This window comes from Labeo rohita, chromosome 19 (genome assembly GCF_022985175.1).
Source record: "Labeo rohita strain BAU-BD-2019 chromosome 19, IGBB_LRoh.1.0, whole genome shotgun sequence".
Classification (NCBI taxonomy): Eukaryota; Metazoa; Chordata; class Actinopteri; order Cypriniformes; family Cyprinidae; genus Labeo; species Labeo rohita.
The window spans coordinates 14111181-14132727 of record NC_066887.1 but is presented as its reverse complement, the minus strand read 5'-3'; the positions used below and the strand labels follow the sequence as shown (position 1 = coordinate 14132727).

The following is a 21547-nucleotide window of genomic DNA, read 5'->3' as shown; positions in this document are numbered from 1 at the left end:
AATGCTGATTAGGTATGTTTTGATGCTGGTTTATGCTGGACCTTTGCTGGTTTTTGCTGGTCCTTTGCTGGTTTAAGCTGGTCATGTTGCTGGTCAAGGACCGGCTTAAACCAGCACCAAAACATACCTAACCAGCATCCCAGCATCAAAACATACCTACCAACATATGCTGTTTTTTTTTTTTTTTCACCAGGGCATGACAAGTAATCAAATTCCCAAATAAATGGCACTTATGACCCAGTTCTTTTAAGTGATTCAAAAACTTACAACATGATTCCTGAATAATGGTTCCATACAAACCTGTTAATGAATCAAAAGGCCAGTGAGTTTCTTCTGAGCCATTTCTTTTAGAGAATCAAAAACATGCACCGTAATCAGTGTAGATTCTAATTAATGACTATTTTTATCAAAAACCGGTTCTTATGAACCGGTTCTTCTGAGTGAATCCAAAACACTAAAGTGCACACAGTATAGTCTGATTACCAAATGAATGACTCTTAAGAACCGGTTCTTGTTTTTGAATCAAAAACCATGACCAGTGTAATAAAATTCCCCCAAAAATGACACTTATTACCCAGTTCTTTCATGTGAATCAAAAACTTACCATTTGTTTCCTGAATGAACTACTAATACAAACCTGCTAATGAATCAAAAGTAAACCATATGTCCAGTGTAACCTCACTCCGGAATGAATGACTAAGCCGTTTCTTTTAGCAAATCAATAACAGGCACTACAACCAGCCTGATTCACAAACAAATTACTCTTGTAAGCTGGTTCTTTTAGTGAATAAAAAACAGTCTGATTCCCAAATGAATGAGTAGTTTAATGAACAGTTCAAACAGATAACTTACCTGTTTAAATCAGTCGATGAATCCTTCACTTCACTCAGTTGAACTGATTGAGCATTTACTGAATCAATACCTGTCCCACATACAGTGCTTAACTGCAAGTTATTCATAGGTTATTTTCAGTCACGCCAGTATTGCATGTTTTTTCTGTTTGATTAAACATTCTTTTTGCTTAACACATTTAACATTTCATATTTACATATTATTAAACATACAATATTGCAATGAAGGAATAGTCCTATATTGTATGTAAGGTTGAAGGTTGGAACAGAATTCTGTAGGAAAGCCTGATTTGATGTCTGTTGTTTTATTACAAATATATATTTATAATGAAAGGTATGCTTATAAAACATACACCTGTTTCAGTGTCTTGAGCATTTTTTTTTAGAGGTGTTCTCTCTTAAACACTTTACAAGCACTAGAATGGGAGAGGAAATCTCAGGAGAGCTGATGTTCCACTGGATGGAGAAGGAGGATAGGTTAGTGTTTTATCAGACAGACATAGGCCTCAAACATCAACTACAAATGTGAGCACTGATCAGCCATTCCAGTTCATTGCATTTTACTTTGGAAGAGCTTCGCTATACAGGGAGATAAAACATTTATGGTGCAATTTGTGTCTGTTTCGCCAGACTAAACAAACAAAACGGAGACAGATTGAATGGCTACAATGACATGGGCACAAGCTGTCCAATGCTCAAGTTGTCCATAATTTTCATTGATGTCACCATCTTGTTTGGATGATTTGGCTGTCAGTGATGTCAAATGACCCATTTGTAAGAGTCTCTTCCTGCTTTTAGAAGTCCACAGGCCGTATCATCATAGTGGTCATGGTCGCCATCCAGCTCGGCCCTTTCCAGTAGTACCACTTTATACTGTTATACCGTATCACATTGGAGCTTCCCGAATAGTATATCCCATTGAGATTGGACGGTCCGCAAGCTTCAAACCACCACCCTGCAGTGACAAATGGCAAGTGATTTCAGTTTTTTCTAGATTGGTTTAAATTAAATTTTTAATATGTTATATCAATCAGATTTTCCTTCATCTTATGAAATTAAAAAAGCAGCAACATGTTTTGAAGTGGGTTTATTCCAGTCATGTTCCTAGATAATCCTGGACCAGAGGGTGCATACATTCTCAGCAAATTTTGATTTCTGGGTGAACCATTCCTATAATAATAACAAGACTGAATATTTAGGCTCTGGCAGAGAGTCAGAGATCTGCAAAAGGGCTCTGCAAAGGTGCATCATAGCAGATATGTTTCACATTTGATCTAATATTTTTACACAACCTTCAGCTGTTTTGATTTATTGTAAGCAGCACACAAGGGATGGATTCATGGATGCTTTGGGAGTTACCTTTACCTGCTGGAGGTAAGGAGGGAGCTTGGTTCCAGCAACTCTGATCTGTGGCTCTGCTTAACTTTAGTAAAGAGTGTCTAAAGTTTGTTTTTAACAAGGTCCCTGATCACATCAGCCCAACCTTCAGTGTTTGTGCAGCACATTGCAGTGAGGATTGTTTTGTGGTTCTGTCAGGGTATAACGCAGGCTTCGTAAAAAGGCTGCTGTCAAAATATAAGACACCACCAACTGTATTGAACCCAACAGCAAACCTACCAGACTAACATTAGTAAACCTTTTACCAATAAAATGGTAAAAACAGACGTATTGTGTGACCATAACTGACATGTTCAAGGCTCATAAAAGTAGTAAAATAATATATAAATAAAGTCATTATTTTTGTTTTCTCGTAGCTTCATATTACAGATGAACCACTGATGTCACATTGACTATTTTAACAATGTCCTTACTACATTTCTGTCTATGCAGGGTCAGAAAGCTTTCAGATTTCATCACAAATATCTTAATTTGTGTTCCAAAGATGAACAAAGGTCTTACGAGTTTGGAATGACACGAGGGAGAGCAATTAATGACAGAGTTGTAATTTTTGGATGAACTATCCCTTTAAGTCAAGTAAATGTGAACTGCTGTTTTATTACTAGATTACTCTACCACTACTTTCTTTCTCAGTTCCATTGGAACTATCTGATACTTTAACATTATTGTAGTTCTTGTCTTGGCTAAAGTTGGAAAATTGTTTTCCATTATATGCAATTTGATCATTATGTGCACTCACAAACAGAAAGAATGTAAATGTGATACCTCCAGTGGCCATCTGAGCGCACTTGCAGCTGCACTGGTCATTGTCCTGATCCTTAGTGCTGAAGAGGGTTCCTGAGTGGGTAAGACTACTGGTACGTCCAGCTGTGCCACTGAAACCACTTGCATGAAGACTGGGGGGGGGGGAGAAAAATACTGAATATTTCAACATAAGCACGGATACAAAATATATAATATACAACAGGTGGTTTTCATGTTTTGAGGCAACAGACTCCCTTGTGAGGGACCACCATATATAAATATAGTTTTTGAACAGTAAAGCTTTAATGTTTTTAAAGAAATCTCTTCTGCTCACCAAGCCTGCATTTATTTGATCCAAAGTACAGCAAAAACTGAAAACTGAAACAATAAAAAACTGAAATATTTTTACAATTTAAAATACTGTAACTGTTGTCTAGTTGAATATATTGTAAAATGTCCTTTATTCCTGTGATTTCAAAGCTGGATTTTTAGCATCATTACTCCAGTCATATGGTCTTTCAGAAATCATTTTAATCAGGTTTCTTTGTCTTTATCTTCATTCTTTATCTTCATCTTTTCATCAATTTAAAGCATCCTTGTTAAATAAAAGTATTAATTTCTAATGTGTCCCCATAAAAAATTATACTGACTGAATACTGAAGCTTTTGAATGGTATAGTGTACAATGTTACAAGAGCTTTTTATTTTATTTCAGATAAATGTCTATTTCTATTCATCTATTAAAAAAAAAAAGTACTCAACTGTTTTAAGAATTATTTTAAAATTATTTCTGAAGGATCATGTGACACTGAAGACTGGAGTAATGATGCTGAAAATTTAGCTTTGATCACAGGAATAAATTACATTGTAAAATATATTCTAATAGAAAACAGTTATATTAAATTGTAAAATAATTTCACAATATTACTGCTTTTTCTATATTTTGGATCAAATAAATGCAGGCTTGGTGAGCAAAAGACTTAAAAAAAAAAAAAAACATTAAAAATCTTACTGTTCACAAACATACGTTACACTTTAAAGGATTTTTTTTAATAATATTTTTATTCGGCTAGACTTTGTATTCATCAAAGAATCCTGAAAAAAAATTATGACAGTTTTCATAAAAATACTAAGCAGTACAACTGTTTTAAATAATGTAATAATAATAATAAAAGTTTCAAATCAGCATATTAGAATGATTTCTGAAGGATCATGTAATACTGAAAACTGGAGTAATGATGCTGAAAAAAAAGATTTACCTTCACAGAATTTTAAAAAATATTCAAATGGAATACTGTTATTTTAAATTGTAATAATATTTCCACAGTATTACTGTTTTACTGCATTTTTTATCGATTAAAGGAAGCCTCAGTGAGTTGTAGTGATTTATATGATGAAAAATGAAAATATTATGTGTAAAATATTATCTGGATTATTTAAATTTAAGTTGAAAATGTATATTTCTAATATACTTTGTCAGCAAAAGAAAAAATGAATGTAGAATGAAACTATAATCATTTCAGATTCGTATTTTATAATAATAATTATTTCACAAAAGTTTTTGCCCTCATGGCCCCCTGGTGATCCCTAATGCTACTACCTTTTTCTTCTTTTTTATTTATATTCTTTATTTTTTTGCCATTTTTTGTATGTCGTGTTCCAGCATTAGCTTGCATAATCAGCTTGGACACATATGCTGCCTTAGATAAATGAACTTAAATACTATACGCAAAGGATCACTTACGTACACTATTTTCTATTTTCTTTTTACATAATCAGATGAAAGCGTCTACATCTATTACATCCACTGTTAACCCCAGTAATTGGACCGGCTGCGAGCCGGTATAAGATACTCCTAAGTGATTTATCTTTTTCTCTTTCTTATTTCAAAAAGCTCTAAGACTCATTAAAGTGCATTCCAAAGATATTCGGCCTCTATTATCCACAATCCATTGTTGATGATGCCTCACCAGGAAGGATTGCGAACACACTGTGCCAGAAAAAGGACCACACAGCTAGGGACTGCAGGAGATTGTGTTGGCATGAACACATTTTTGCACCATAGGTTGCTTGGCTGGTTAATCCCAAACGGGCCCAACACCTTCGGGACCATGCCAGGATTCTCAGCTCGCTAATAAAACGCACACTTACCATATGAGGTAAACTAGAAAACAAACATGGTGGGATTTGGCAAGTGTTTGTTCAGCATTTTCTCTACCTGTTAACACGCACACAAACACACATTGGCATTTCCATTTGATACCACTCCTGCAACACTCTCCCATTCTAGAGTTGTATTCCAAATCATTTATTTCGAGTTAAATTTAATATTTCTGGTTCTGGTTCATTCACCGTATAAGCATGCCCACAAGCAATGCTGCATGTTTAATTGCATCCCTTAAGAGAGGTGTGAGATTTGTCTAACTCGGCAGTTTTCTGGCAAAGCCTCATGCTTGAAATTGTTTGCCCTGTTTTTCTTTTGTAGGCAGATCTGCTCCTGGGATTGCAGACCAGAAGCAATAGGGATGCTGGGAGAAATGGTAGTTTACCGTAAATGTAACTCATCATTTTGACTTATGAATATAATCAAGTGCTTCAATGACAAAGACAAGCCAAAAAAGAAATTAAATGTGCCAAAAACATGCGGAAAATGTAATTCACAGTGGAAATGCAAATTAAAGGAGAAGGCCACTTCCAGAACAAAAATTTACAGATAATGTACTCACCCCCATCCAAGATGTTTATGTCGTTCTTTCTTCATTCGTAAAGAAATAATGTTTTTTGAGGAAAACATTTTAGGATTTTTCTCCATATAGTGGACTTCTATGGTGCCCCGAGTTTGAACTTCCAAAATGCAGTTTAAATGGGGTTTCAAACAATCCCAAATGTGGTTGTAAACGATCCCAGCCGAGGAAGAAGGGTCTTATCTAGAGAAACGATTGGTTATTTTCATAAAAAATAATACAATTTATATACTTTTTAATGTCAAATGCTCGTCTTGTCTTGCTCTGCCTAAACTCTGTTTTTTCTGGTTCATGACAGTTAGGGTATGTCGAAAAACTCCCATATCATGTTCTCCCTAAACTTCAAAATCATCCTATATAACTGTTTTACCTTTTTTGTTAAAGGTGTTTGATGTTCTTTGCATGTTCACTTTGCAAAGACTGGGTCGGTACTTCTGCAGCGATGTAGGATGATTTTGAAATGATTTTTGAAGTTGAGAGAGTTTTTAGACATGTGCTAACTGTCTTGAACCAGAATACACAGAGTTCAGGCAGAGCTAGACAAGACGAGCACTTAAATTTAAATATACAAAAAGTATTTAAATTGTATTTTTTTTTTATGAAAATAACCGATCGTTTTTCTAGATAAGACCCTTCTTCCTCGGCTGGGATCATTTACAGCAGCATTTGGGATCGTTTGAAGCCGCATTTGAACTGCATTTTGCAAGTTCAAACTCGGGGCACCATAGCAGTCCATTATATGGATGTATTACTCAAAATGTTTTCCTTAAAAAAATTTCTTCACGCCTGAAGAAAGAAAGACATGAACATCTTGGATGACAAGGGGATGAGTACATTATCTGTACATTTTTGTTCTGGAAGTGGACTTCTCCTTTAAGTCTTAATTGGATTACAATTAAATACTGAACATATTCTACCTAAATTATATAAAATACATACAAATAAACAGCATTACTCTCACCAGTTCAGTTCAGCCTGGCTTTGACTAATACTCAGAATTAAACACAGCTGTGATGAAAAACCTGAAATACTGGAGATTTTATCTTCTGCTAATTTGTTTTTCTAAATTCACTTGTGGATGTCATTTACGGTGGAGACATGGCTGACCAAGGCTGGTTTTATACCCAGCACTTTATGAAATAGCTCATGTCTTGGATGCTAATACATAGGATGCGTCTTCAAATGCTGGGCAGGAGTTTTCAATTTGTGAGTGGGTATTATAATGAGTCTGGAGCTGGAATTCATCATTTTTATGTTTTGTTGAGTGATTGTTGCAGTTGCGATCAGTGGTGGAAAGCGTTTGGCGGGAATGTTCTCTACCGCACACTGCTCTGCCACCTCCTTTTCACTTTCCTCAGCTTGTTATCCGTTCCAGTTAAATCACAAAACAAAACGCAACCAAATGTTTTCCTGTTGCTGATTTGGGTTTATTCAAATAAAAGGTTATATTATGGAACCCCTCACAGTTACAGCAAAAACACTGCCATTAGACCAATCATATCTGACCATGTTTGACCCCAAGTTTATCTGAAATAAACAGAAATGGTTGGGAAAATGATTGGTCCCTCAAATAATTGTGTAATGAGATGTGCATGTCAAAAACAAAAATTAGTTTAAAAATGTTTTAAAGGAATGGTTCACCCCAAAAAATGAAAGTACTGTCATTAATTACTCACCCTCATGTCATTTCAAACCCATAAGACACAAATTAAGATTTTTTTGATGAAATCTGACAGCTTAATAAAGAGCAATGCAACTACCACAATCAAGGCCCAGAAAGGTAGTAAGGACATTGTTAAAATAGTCCATGTGACATCAGTGGTTCAACCGTAATGTTATGAAGCTACAAGAAATGTACATTTGAGTAAAGTCGCTATTTTATTGTTTTCTTCTGGCACAAAATGTATTCTCATTGCTTCATAAAATCAAGGTTGAACCAGTGATGTCACATGGACTATTTTAATGAAGGTCTTACGGTTTAGAACAACATGAGGGTGAGTAATAAAGGATATTTATTTTTAACTATTCCTTTAAGTCATTTTTTGCAAACAGGAAATACACCACTGAGACAATTTATCAAAGTAAAAATACACCATTCAATTATTTGTACATAACCTAATGATATAAATATTCATGAGCTAAGAAGCTTTTCAATTGACAGCCTACACTGTGCACAACCCAATTTATTCCCACCACTTCTGTAAACAAAGTGGCTCCCATCTGTATGCATCACAATATTTAGAGTCAAGAGAACACGGAACATTTTGCTACCTGTATTTCTTATCCTCTCCATCAATGTAGAAATGGTCATATTGAGAATAAGCCTGCTGTCCGTCTGCGTCTTTGAGGTGGACCTGGAGAGTGTAGTCTTTCGATGTGGTAAGCAGGTGGATGACATCATTTCCTAACCAGTGTTCTCCTGATGGTTCTCCAAATCCCTATGTTGTATGTGGGGGAAAAAAAAGCAAAAAAGTTGCTTTATTCGCTTGACATACACATCTCATTTTAACAATCTCAGAACAAGCAGTGAAACTATTTTCACTCAAATTGCTAGTAAAATTTAATTTTTAAGAATTAATTTGTTTTTTCTTTTAAAACACACTTCAATTATCTTTTTGTTTTGTTCACAACTTAAAAATAATTATTAACAGGTCAGATTATTTGTGAATGCATAATTTTCACATCCAATTAGGTTTAAGTGCATTGAAATATTTTATAGGGAAAGTTCATCCAAAAATGAAAATTCCGTCATTAATTACTCACCCTCATGTTGCTCCAAACCCGTAAGACCTTCAATCATCTTCAGAACACAAATTAAGATATTTTTGATGAAATCCGAGAGCTTTTTGCCCCTGCATAGACAGCAATGTAACTGACACGTTCAAGGCCCAGAAAGATAGTAAGAACATCGATAAAATAGTCCATGTGACATCAGTGGTTCAACCGTAATGTTCTGAAGCCATGAAAATACTTTCTATGCTCGAAGAAGACAAAAATAACGACTTTATTAAACAATTTCTTCTTTTCCGTGTCAGTCTTTGGTGTGCGTTCAAGAGAGTACTTTGCGTGCAAAAGGTATTCTCGTAGCTTCATAAAATTAAGGTTGAACCACTGATGTCCCTAGTAAAAAAGTAATAGATTTATTTATTTTATACTAAGTAATTAAACTTTATTTGGAGTACTACTTGTGCACAATGCACATTTCTTAATATTAAGCCTAAAATATGTTTTAATGTCACTATTGATGAGTATTGTATGATCTTTAAACAATATCGATCTTTAAATGCAAAATATTTAAAGTGTAAATAAAGTATTCTTGCAATAGTTTCACTTCAGCATAATCAAATATACTTAAGTATATCTTTAGTTGGACTACTTACACAATTAAAGTGCATTAAGTAAAAAATTACTTGTTCCAATTTAGCAGACTTTAAATATACTAGTTTAGTATAATAAAAGTACAACTGCAGGGTATTTTTAGTAAGTACATATTATGTAAATTTATTTATAGTATGCTTAGCATGAAATAAATGTATTTTAAATACATTTTTATATATTTATTGTTCACTAGGGATCACATGGACTATTTTAACGATGTCCTTACTACCTTTCTGGGCCTTGAACGTGTCTGTTGTGTTGCTGACAGGGTCAGAAAGCTCTTGGATTTCATCAAAAATATCCTCATTTGTGTTCCGAAAATGAACGAAGGTCTTACGGGTTTGGAATGATGTGGGTAAGTAATTAATGACAGAATTTTCAAACACTGTTTCTGTAAAATAGACGATTACTAATAATTAGTATTACATAATTATTTACACTGATAGCAGAAAGACGCTTCAAAAGGACAATCCAGGAGTTCTTCATCACATACTAGCAAACGTTTCACAAGACCTCCTGTAACCACAGGAAAATACTGCATTTCCATCTACTTGGACCAGCAAATGAGATGGCACATTTGAACACTGTGAGATGTGGTAGTGCAGTTGGGCATTCAAATGCTTCAATGCACACGTTATCAACAATCTACAGGGGCTCCCCACTCCCACACTCCATCTGGGGCCAAATATTTATCATTCACTTGTAAAAACATTTTTCTTGGAAGACAACAAGGAAAAGAGAAAACAAAACTTGCGCGGTTCTGACACACTCCCAAAGCACCCATAGCAATTTGTCTGTTGAAGTGGCCCAGGTGAGATGAATTACCACTGTTTTTGCATTTAAAATTCAATAGTTTCCAAACAAATCAGCTCTCCAGGGAGCTTTTACTTTAACAGGTACAAAACAATGATTTTAAAGCAAGCATTACTAACAATAAGTGCTCTTCTTATATTCCATAACTTGTTTTAAATAACGGACGCAGTGAGTGAATGATGACATCCTACTTAAATTCTAAAGTCTTTCCTTATCTTTTCTCTTCTCAAGACATCAAATGACCTGTGACCGATTTAATATATACTCATCCTCCTATATAGGGAGGGAATGCAGGTGTAACAACATAGGGAGACATGGGAATGCAAAGATGGCCAATCAGAACTCTCTTCCACAAAGAAAGGTCAATGGGGTCACCATCACATCAGTATTCTATGGCTATACATGTCAGATACCACACATGAGTAGGCTTTCTCCATCAGTGTTGGTTAAATATGTGTTTTAAATGTAAAGTACCTTAGATTAATGCTAGGAGAAGTGTGCATAAATCAAGAAACCTCAATATAGGATAGACAGGCCCACATGTGAATTATACAGTATGTCTTCATTAAAGAAGTCATCATACTTCATTGTCTAAAGCAAAATCAAGAAAAATTATTTTGAAGCTGTCTTTAATGACGGCACATAATCAAATTTCTTCAGCTAGTCAGATATGATGCATGGCAAGATGTGCCATTTTTCAAAACATCACTGATATTGTGGAATTTACCAGAAGGGTTTTTATTTCAGTCTTTTTCAAGATATTAGATATATGAAGACCTGCTTAATGCAGATGTCTGTGATATAATAAATGATCAGAGATTGAAAACTGCATTTAAGAGAATCTAAAGTCAAACCGTGTAAAGTTAACTACCTCCTAAAGCTATAGCTTACTTATACAATTATAAAATGTGCTCTAATTGGTGTTGAACAAGTTGTTCCTACCAGTTTGTAATCATTCCAGCCACGGTTGAAATCGACCGATCCATCATAGCGATGCTGAAAAACAGTCCAGCCTCCTCCTTTAGTTTTCATGTCACAGAATACCTGGTCAGAAACAACCATACAGAAACACACACATGCAATATAAATATACCTTGTAATCAGTGTTGGGAAGGTTACTTTGGAAATGTAATAGGTTACAGATTACAAGTTACTTGATTTAAAATGTAATAAGTAGTGTAACTTTTCAATTACTTTATAAAAGTAATGTAACATTACTTTTAATTACTTTTCGATTACTTTTCTAAATTTCTAATATTTAACTGTTAATCATTTTGAAACATTTAAACCAGGCAGAGTTAACCTTACAGTAGCACTCAACACTGATTACTGTCAGACTTTCAAATTCCTTCATCACTTGAATTAAGATTATAATAAGTAAGGGACAACATACATCTTTATTTTGCGATAACAACTGGCTACATTATCAACAACATTATCCCACTTAATACACAGCTGCTTGATAGATTATTTAGATGTTTCGTGTAAAAATTATTAGACACGAAACACTGATCTGAGTTGAAATATTTGAACGCAAAGCTTCCATGAAGAAATCAGTTGCTAGCAAACGGCAAGTTCAAACTAGACATTGTAGGAATACAGTGCAGTCAAACCACTTTTCTTACACAACATTTCACCACATAAATAATTAAGGAAGTAGTACTAGTTTGTTAGTTATCTTATAATCCATTACAGTGTACAAAAAAAAAAAAAAATGGCAGCAGCTGCATTTGTATAAAACAATAGAGCGAGTCCATGATACCAGGATGACAGAATTAAAAAACTGTCTGCATAATATTGAATTGAGCTTTAATATTTTATTAGCTAACCAAACGCAAAGCCTCCGCCAAGAAAAATTATCAAGCATTTAGCACTGACTAAAGTTGCCCTGAATGTCGTGACTGACCAATCAGAATCAAGCATTCCACAGAACAGTACAATAATTTAATTTAAAGCACAGCCACCACAAATTCATATATATATATATATATATATATATATATATATATTTATTTTTATTTATTTTTTTTTTACTTTTTTGTTGGGGTGGGTGTGTGAAAAAATTCAGATCTAATCCTCTTTGTAATCACTGGCATTTTTCAAAAATAACTGTAATTTAATTACACATGTTTTCTCAGTAACTGTAACTAATTACAATTACAATTATTTTGTAATTAAATTACGTAATTCCATTACATGTAACTAGTTACTCCCCAACACTGCTTGTAATTTTATCCTTTTTACAGTAGAGAGATAACACTTGTGTGGGGAACTAAATTAAACATTCCTTTTATTTTAACCTAATATTTATGACAAAACTATGGTTTTCAGTGGGTTATTGTTTTGTTTTTTTGTTTTTTTGTTTTATTTTTTTGTTTGTTTGTTTGTTTTTAAAAGCAGTTTTATTGGTAATTCTCCATTATTTCATTATTACAGTATTCAGGGTTCATACAGATACTGTACAATGAAATTCCAAAACTTTCAAGGACTTTTCAAGCATTACTTTTTTTGCTGATTTTCAAGGACTTCAATCACAGATCTCACTTATCAAACAATGTCTTCAATTTTAAATTCTAAAAAAAGAGAAATAGATAAATAAAGATATACTAATAAAAATGGCAAAAATAAAGTGAAGCACATGCAAAGTATTACAAAGTATACTTTTATTATAGTAATAGCACGGTTAATTTGCTTAAAGAGTCATGAAACCCCCCCTGCTTTCAGCTCTGGTTAGTTCTCACCACAGTTTTAACTTAGGGTTCAGACGGTTCAGACAGTTTCATTTCACTCCCATTGAGTTAACAACAAGAACAAATGCACAACCATTTGGACTCTGCATCGAAAACATATATATATATATATATATATATGAACGCGCTGTTGCACCTCTATTAACTTTTTAAGGCTTTTTTTGCCGCTTTTACAATCCTTTTGATGGGTTGCGTCAAGGAGTTGTAAAAACCGCTGTTACACTCACTTTATGAATGAATCGCGTTTGTGCTGAACTCTTACAAAGCAAACAAAAACAGTCTCCTTCGATCCATGAACGTTTCTCTCAGTTAATATATGCAGTCTCACAGTCTGAAGCGTCTGTCATAGCAAATCAACACACGCTGTCCTGAATAATTAGGCGAAGCCTCTTCTCATAGGATAAGAACACGCAGCCTCATGAATAATTATGAGACACCCACGCGTCATCGTTGTACTATAGACCGTTGCCACGTCACAAACTGTGACTATGTAAATCTTTTGGAACAATTAAAAAACAAAAAAGCACTGAAAACATGTAATGCTCTGAAAGCATTGAATTTTATGTAATTTTTCTTTTTTTTTTCTTTCTTTTCTTCCTTTTTTCTGGCAGCTATTGTAATTTGACATGAATATGTAATACCTCATGTTCTCATGGCATTGGAACAATAAAGCATTGAAAAAAAAAAAAAACGTCACAAACTGTGACATCAGCACAATGTAGTTTTTAAACCCTGAAGATGAAAATAGATTTAAAAAAAGTTAAAATGTAACCAGTTTTCTCCAACAATTAAAATGGACGGATGCTAACAATGTCATCTATGATATGCAACACAAACACCTCTGCTAAAATCTCAGAAAAAGTAGTCTAGGGTTTCATGACTCTTTAAGGGATTTGTATTTATGTATACTTTCTTATATATATATATATATATATATATATATATATGTATATATATATATATATATATATATATATATATATATATATATATATATATGTATATATATATATATATATATATAAATAACTGTACTGCATTAATACTTTGTTGTTTTTTACTGTTTAAGGAAAAAAAATTGCAGTCCTGATCTGAATCAAAAGATTCGTGATCCGTGCTTCGAACTTCTGATCTAAAGCAAAAGATTCGCGAACCTGCTCCGAAGTTCCGATCTAAATCCAATGATTTGTGATCCACGCTCTGAAGTCCCGATCTGAATTTGATTTAGATTGTGACTTCAAATCGCATATCACGAATCATTTGATTTGAATTATTCAGTTCGCTAAATGATTCACAAATCCGTTCCGATCTAAATCAAATTATTTACAAAACGCAATCTGATTGGAGCACTTCGAAATAGTGAATCATTTAGCGACAGTTTAACTGAGTTTCAAAAAGCTCAGTTTCACCCATCACTTCGTGCTTTTTTTAAAATCGTTACAATCGAAATTCGAAAATGAATGGTTCTTTTAATTTGATTTGGTTTTTGCCAGCAAACCGCTTGAAATCAATGATCGAAGTCATGAGTTTGAATCAATCGGAGTGGTTCCAGCATAAATGATTCAATTGATTTGGTTCATCTGTTCATCTCTGGCCATGTTTACACAACACTTTCAGTACTACTACTTGCTTAGCTCAATTTATTTCCAACATTCACTGAAATAAGTGGAAAAGGTACGTTTTTTGAATTGTGTGAATTTTGCATGAAAAGATGTGCTTATTGACAAAATTAAACACTTCTTTTATAGATACATTATCTTTCTATAATTTAAGCACTTTTCAAGTACCTCTTCATAGCTATTTTCAAGGGTTTTCCAGGCCTTAAATGTCAAAAAGTCAAATTCAAGTACTTTAAGCACCTTGTACGAACCCTGAGTATTATTTCAGTCCAAATTTGGTAAATACTCCCACACACTTCAGAAAATAAGCTGCAGTTTTGAGATTTGACAGATTAAACTGGAGACTTATTACAAGCTTAGGAGACTTTTCTTATCTCTGTGGGTTACATTGACAAAATAAACTAACTGATAACTTAAATGGTAGAATATGAACTTCATGAGTCATCACAAAAAAAACTGTGACAAACAATCTTTTTTTAATGCGCTTCGGGACTTAACTGGATCGCAGACCGCCACATGTGGACATCTAATGCAGGACATTTTGTTCCTGTCCACAGATGGTAGGACTTCAAGCTATACGAGAGCACTATTTGGTTTGTATTTACTGTAGCTTTTAAATTTGGTTAACCACTGTGCAATAAACTTGCCATGATGAATGTACCAGTTTACCATACAGCACAAACAAAGTCTCATGCAGACATTTTTGGGACATGAGCACACTGGTCTCGGTGCAGTTTAAACACTCGAATGCACACTCTTTTGTGTGCTTTTCTGCTGAAACTTTTACCAACCATTGATTTGGTATTGGATACAAAACAACTTAATAATTTAATGTTTTGTGATAAAAACAGCAAATTAGTATGAGCTATGAGCAGCAAACTAAAGTAATAAAAGGGCAACTCATTGAGTTCCATCATCTGAATCCATCAAAATTAATTAAAGCCAATCCCGTAAAGGATTTTATTCTCGAATATTACATATTTCTAGCCTGTGGGTGTCAAGTGAAAAGATTCCAAGTAAATATCCTCTGTATGATTTTTCTCCAATTTTCCCAGCTGTTTTTGAGAAGAAATAAGGTTAAGGAAAAGGCAAAAAGCAATAAGCTCTTCTTGGCAAAAACAAAAAGTGGGATAACGTACATTTTTATCCCTTGGTGGGACCAGCTCATTTAGCAACACACGAGACTGTCCACTGTGAAACTTTAAACGGCTAATCAGGGTTTAAAAACAAAGCACTCACATTAATGACATCTGTAGAGAGCTTGCTATTAGAGAGTTTGAATTGATTTCATTCTTATTCGGCACAACATATCCTTCTATTTGCATAACAGATAGTCTTTTCTTCTTCTAAAACTTTTCTTGTTCAGCTTGTCTCAGGCAGCAAAATAACGGCAATGTTTTAATAAGTGAGCATCACCGGTCAAGATTTTCCAAAGGAACCATTTGTTATCAATAAACTTTTATCAGCACTCATCAATTTCCCTCATAAATATGTGGATTTGTATCATTATGCAAACAAAATGAGGTAGAAAAAAAGAACAATTTGCACTCTAAATGAAAAGAGCCACCCAGTGTGCTTCTCTGAGGGGCGGCACAGTTTGAAAGGGTGGTGATACTACATATACCAGCTCGCTTTCACTCGCTGCATTAAACCCTGTGTTGGCAGGAAGCTCCCGGATCTTTGCCAAACACCTGGCTCCTATGCCCACAGGAAATGGAGGGGAAGACGAATGAGTGCACAGAAAAATAATGAATAACAAAAACAATTTTAGCCACATTTTTAAAATGTTCATCACCCCATGAGCCTGCCAGAAATTAGATCTGACTCTGAAAGTCAAAAACAAAACGCAAACCTTTTCTTGTGGTTCAGTAGGGCATGATTTTAAAATAAATACGGGTGCATATTCACAGTTAGATGCACCGAGAATTGGCCTGAAGGAAATGTTTGTCTGACTTTTTGATTTGGTTTTCTGGTCCACATGACATTTTCATCTTAGCCTTTTTACGAAGACGTCCTGAAATTGCATTATATTGAAACATTCTGTCCTTCCAGATTATAATTTAGTAAACAACACAAAGAAGTAAATGTCATTAGAGCTCCGTTTCTTTAGCAATCAAGATACATGCCAAGATTCATGCTTTACAAAATGCTTTTGTTTTGAATGTAATATGTCATTTTTACTCATATATAAATGTACAAACCTTCGTTTTCTGGGTGGAGTTAGGAAGATGAATGCTGTATATCCCACTTTCTGTAACTCCAGATTTAAATATCTCAGCACAGTCTCTGAACTTCAACATCTCCTTTTCAACTGGAGTGGAGATATCTGTAAATACATAGGATATTATTACGTTTGAGAAAAAGAAATAAAAGCATATGTAAATCCCTTATAATCAATACTGATTTACATCACAGTCTTTCTGGAAAACTGCTCGACGGGCCACTTTTGGGAATTTAAGCAGATGCCCAGTTCAAAGAGACTCTTTTGTTCCCACTGAGCTGGTCATATGCAGCTTACCCTTTGATAATATGAATTTGGCACTAACCGTTACAGTGAGCAACCATAGCCAGTAGCTGCTGCACTGTGTCAGTGAGTGTGGCCTGCTGTCGTTGGAGCAGTGTGCTGTTACGAGTGGAGCTGGCCAGTTCTCCCTCCAGCAAACTGACCAGGTGATTCTGTCTGTCCAGCAGCTCCAGCAGCTGCTGTTTCTCCTGCTGGATGGCCTGAAGCTCTCTGCTGTGCTTGGCCTCCATGGCAGCAAAACGCTGTTCCAGGTAGCTGAGAAAAAAACAGCCTGGTTCATATATGGTCTTGCTATTTGCATATTACAAGCTCAACATTTTTAGAAAACTATTTATACGTTTCTGAAATAACCGCCCAACAGCACTGGGATTTTTTACGGTTTGTATCACTTCACTTGTCTGTGTTCCAGATAGAGCTTCCAGACAGTGCATTAGCTAGTCAGACGGTGCATTAGCTGTAGGAATTTTGTCTGGAGGATACATCAATACACCTTTAAGGCTGGAATACACTTTGCATCTTGTTTTTAAGTCCATAAATAATAATGTACACAGACATTCAGCAACACAGAAATGTCTCAGCGCTGTGCCACAATTTTATCAATAAAATAGCTTAACCGCTGAAAAGCTACAATATCTTGGAATTGGTCAAGCAATCAAGGAATTGGTAACATCATTGTTTTTGAAGCAATTAAAACCACAGCTTCTCTGTTAATAGAGAAATGTGGCAAAAGCTGAGGTAATTCATACATACACAGTCTCTCTTTCTCGTTAATGAACACTTGTTGTATTACACTTTTCTGGGAACAGAATATCGAAGTAGATATCGCTACACTAAAAGCTTACCAGTGTTTTAGAAAGCCAGTGCTTTTATCCACATGGTTGACAGGTTGACAAAAATAACAAACACTTAGCAGATACTTCCGTATTGCGCAAGTGCGAAGCTCTGTTTATATCACGCAACCCCTTTTGTGTTATTCTGCAGCCAGGTTAAACCGTAGCTTAAACAGTCATGGCCAAAAACACCAGCACCCTTGCAATTCTGTCAGAAAATGCAACAACATTGTTCCAATTGCAAATGTTTTGGTATTCAAGTGCTTATTGTTTTTGTTTGCACTGTAACAACACAAAAAGACAAAGAGGAAAAGTCAAACTTGATAAAATTTCACACAGAACTCAAAAATGGACTGGACAAAATGATTGGCACCTTGTCAAAATTGTAGGAAATAATTGCTTTTCAAGCATGTGATGCTCCTGTAATTTGTATTTAGACACACCTGTGGCACGTTACAGGTGTGGGCAATATAGTAATCACACTTGCAACCAGTTAAAATTGAGAAAAGTTGACTCAAACTTTGTGTTGTGTGTCAAACTGAGCATGGAGAAAGAGTTGTCTGTGGATCTGAGAGAGAAATTGTGGTAAAACATGGACAGTTTCAATCTGGCTACAAGTCCATCTCCAGAAATCTTAATGTTCCTGTGTCCACTGTGTGCAATATCATCAAGAGGTTTACAACCCATGCCACTGTAGCTAACCTCCCTGGACGTGGATGTAAGAGCAAAATTACAATGAAGGATTGTTCGAATGGTGGATAATGAACCCCGATTAACTTCCAAAAAAATTCAAGCTGTTCTGCAGACACAGGGTACAACAGTTTTAGCTCGCACTATCCGTCACCATCTGAATGAAAAGGGACGCTATGGTAGGAGACCCAGGAGGGCACCACTGCTGACACAAAGGCATAAAAAAGCAAGACTGGAGTTTGCCAAAACTTATGTGACAAAACCACAATCCTTCTGGAAGAATGTACTGTGGAGAGATGAGACAAAAGTAGAGCTTTTTGGTAAAGGACATCATGGCACTGTTTACAGAAAAAGCAATGAGGCCTTTAAAGAAAAGAACACAGTCCTTACAGTCAAATATGGTGAAGGTTCAAAGATGTTTTGGGGTTGCTTTCCTGCTTCTGGCACTGGATGCCTTGACTGTGTGAACAATAAAATGAAATCTGATGCTTACCAAAGATTTTTGGTTACAAAGCACTGGAGAGTTCTGAAATGGCCAGCAATGAGTCCAGATCTGAACCCCATAGAACTCCTGTGGAGAGATCTCAAAACAGCAGTTGGGAGAAGGCATCTTTCAAATCTGAATGACCTGAAGCAGTTTGCAAAAGAATAGTGGTCCAAAATTCCAGTAGAGTGGTGTAAAAAACTGATTGATTTCAGGCATTTTTTTTTTCCAAAGGGGGTGCTACCAAATATTAAGTTAAGGGTGCCAGTACTTTTGTCCAGTGCATTTTTTGGGCTCGGTGTGGAATTGTATCAGATTTGACTTTTCTTCTGTTTTTTGTGTTGTTCCATTGCAAAAAAAAAAAAAAAAAAAAAAACATTGTGAGTACCAAAACATTTGCAACTGCAACAATTTTCTCAGAAGGGTTGCATTTTCTGACAGAACTGCAAGGGTGCAGATATTTTTGGCTTTAAGTGTACATACGCTATTCATTATTTTTTTTAGAAACCTTAAACTTTTCCACTCTGTTTTAAATGCTCTTCTTGTATTCGAATTAAGCACACTCCAATGCTGTGCATGTGCTGCGGAATCGATACAGAAACAGCTGTGACGAGACCCGTGTTGTCAAGTATCATATTAATATATCAAACACAGCCCTAGCATACACTACTTGACTTTTACACAATATTTCCCACCCATGATTTAGAGTCTGGATGAGTCTAGTTGCTGAAAGTCAGAGTCACTTTGCAGATTTTGGGCAGTCTGTGTTGACAGATTTCACAGAAAATCACGTAGTGTTTGAAGGGCACAGACTTTGATTTTTTAGCTTCAGAGTATGGTTGTCAGAGGATATCAAACATGTTTGATATTTTCAACCTATTTTAGAATATGGTTTCATTGTTTTGATATGATGCCTGGGTTTAAAAAAAATTCAGATTTAAAAAGTTGCATAGTGTATTCCAACTTTTTGTTGAATGAGTTGTTGAATCATTCATTCACTCGATTCATTCAAAACACTTTGTTGGTGAATCACAGTAATTCACTCAATCAAGTTGTTAACATTGGTTCATTTAGGAAGCAAAGACAGCTTTGTGTTTAGAGAGGAATAGAACTGGTACTTTTCTTATTGGCGAAGCAAAAAAAGGTTGTGTCTAAAATGTAGGTTTCTCAACATTAACTTCTTGTTTGTTGCTCTTTTGTACAATTATATCACCAAATTAACACTACACTGCATAACACATTTGAATAGCTGCATCTTAGATTATTTATATTCTTATTCATATTCATACATATACATTTTTAGGTGGCCTTAACTACAAGTAACTTACATTTAAATTAGTAATTTAATACAATGCGCTTATTGTGCACGTTTTTACAGTGTACTTATATTATAAAATACCTGCTTGTAATTACATCTACAATTAATTTCTGTAATTACATTTATAATCACACTGTTGACCCATCCCTTAACCCAGCCTACCCATACCACCAAACCTGTCCTTAACCTTACCCGTATCCCACCTTTTTATATTGTATTTTGCAATACAATATGAACACAATAAGTACAATGTACTTATTAATATAACTTATTAATATTTACTAATATAAAGTTTTTTTTGAATGTACACACTTAAACACACAATATCAACATATCTAAAGCATTTAAAATGTAAATACTTATATGTACAGTATGCACAACTTTAGAGATGCATAAATCTTTATGAACCTTTTGAAGACTAGCCAGAACTCAAATGGTCAGAATCTTTGCCACAAGTGACTTGTTTTAATCAAAGTCCCTATGGTTCAAAATGGTAAGTAGAGGATTGAATCATTTTAATAACTTGATCTCATTTAGCAAAATTAACTTATTTTTAGTCAAGTCATTTTGTTCATTTCATTTAAGTGGAGTTATATTAAATTACAATAGCTAATTTTCAATAGCTGAATTCCCAGAGCACATTCAAATATTATTTAGCGGTAAATGATGAAAGACTTTTTAAACAGCAAATTAATTTATAAAGGAAGTCCAGGAATTGCAAGAGGGTACAGTATGTGGATGGGGAATACATAAATTGTGTCCTTAGACACAAACGTTTTGTCTTACTATATTAAGTGCCATATCAAATCTTAATTTTTAATACTTCACTCTGTCTGTAAAGAGCTGTTTGTTGGTTCACGCCGCTCTTAGCACACACGACACCCTTGAAGAAGCCTCTCAGATTCCACATCACACACCTCTGTGAGCCTGAGAGGCTGGTAGACCTGTAAACACCTGGATACCGCTGCCATTCACAGATGGTGTTGTTGCCTGGGCTTCTCTATCAAAATCAAAATCAACACTCCAACAGGCTGTGTGAGCTGGCACCCTACCAAGCTCCAAATAAAGACAATAAATCCCACAGGCCTGATCTTTATGAGTCCGACTAATGACTTTGCAGCAGTTTTTTATTGAAACGATCCACCCACACAGATTGAACAAGCTACTCTTAGCTAGTCGAATGAAGCATTCCCAAATCCCTCTTCGCTTGCTGTTTCTGTTCTTCCAGCGTGCAACTGTGGAGCTCTGCACTTGAGAATACCTTGTCATATTGTCTGAAAATACACTAAATAGTTTTTTAAGATGATTGTTTTTAGTCATCTGAATTTGTGGAGATAAAACATCGCTATTGTTAAGCTGCAGCTTTGTTGTAAAGCACGTTGTCTCCAAAAAATCCTGTTCAACA

At 35.0% G+C, this 21547-nt stretch overlaps 1 protein-coding gene across 3 annotated transcripts in view; it reads right to left on the bottom strand.

Annotated features, from left to right (window-relative positions):
- Positions 1-811: 811 nt before the first annotated feature.
- angpt2b (angiopoietin 2b) overlaps positions 812-21547 on the bottom strand; it is a 55200-nt gene continuing 34464 nt past the window's right edge. For all 3 annotated transcript variants that reach the window (XM_051137108.1, XM_051137107.1, XM_051137109.1), the window contains exons 4-9: positions 16843-17075; positions 16498-16622; positions 10870-10971; positions 8008-8174; positions 3015-3145; positions 812-1806 (exon numbers count right to left, since the gene is read on the bottom strand). In XM_051137108.1, coding sequence (XP_050993065.1) covers positions 1646-1806; positions 3015-3145; positions 8008-8174; positions 10870-10971; positions 16498-16622; positions 16843-17075 — 919 coding nt within the window. In that variant the 3' untranslated portion in view covers positions 812-1645. The remainder of the gene's footprint in view (positions 1807-3014; positions 3146-8007; positions 8175-10869; positions 10972-16497; positions 16623-16842; positions 17076-21547) is intronic.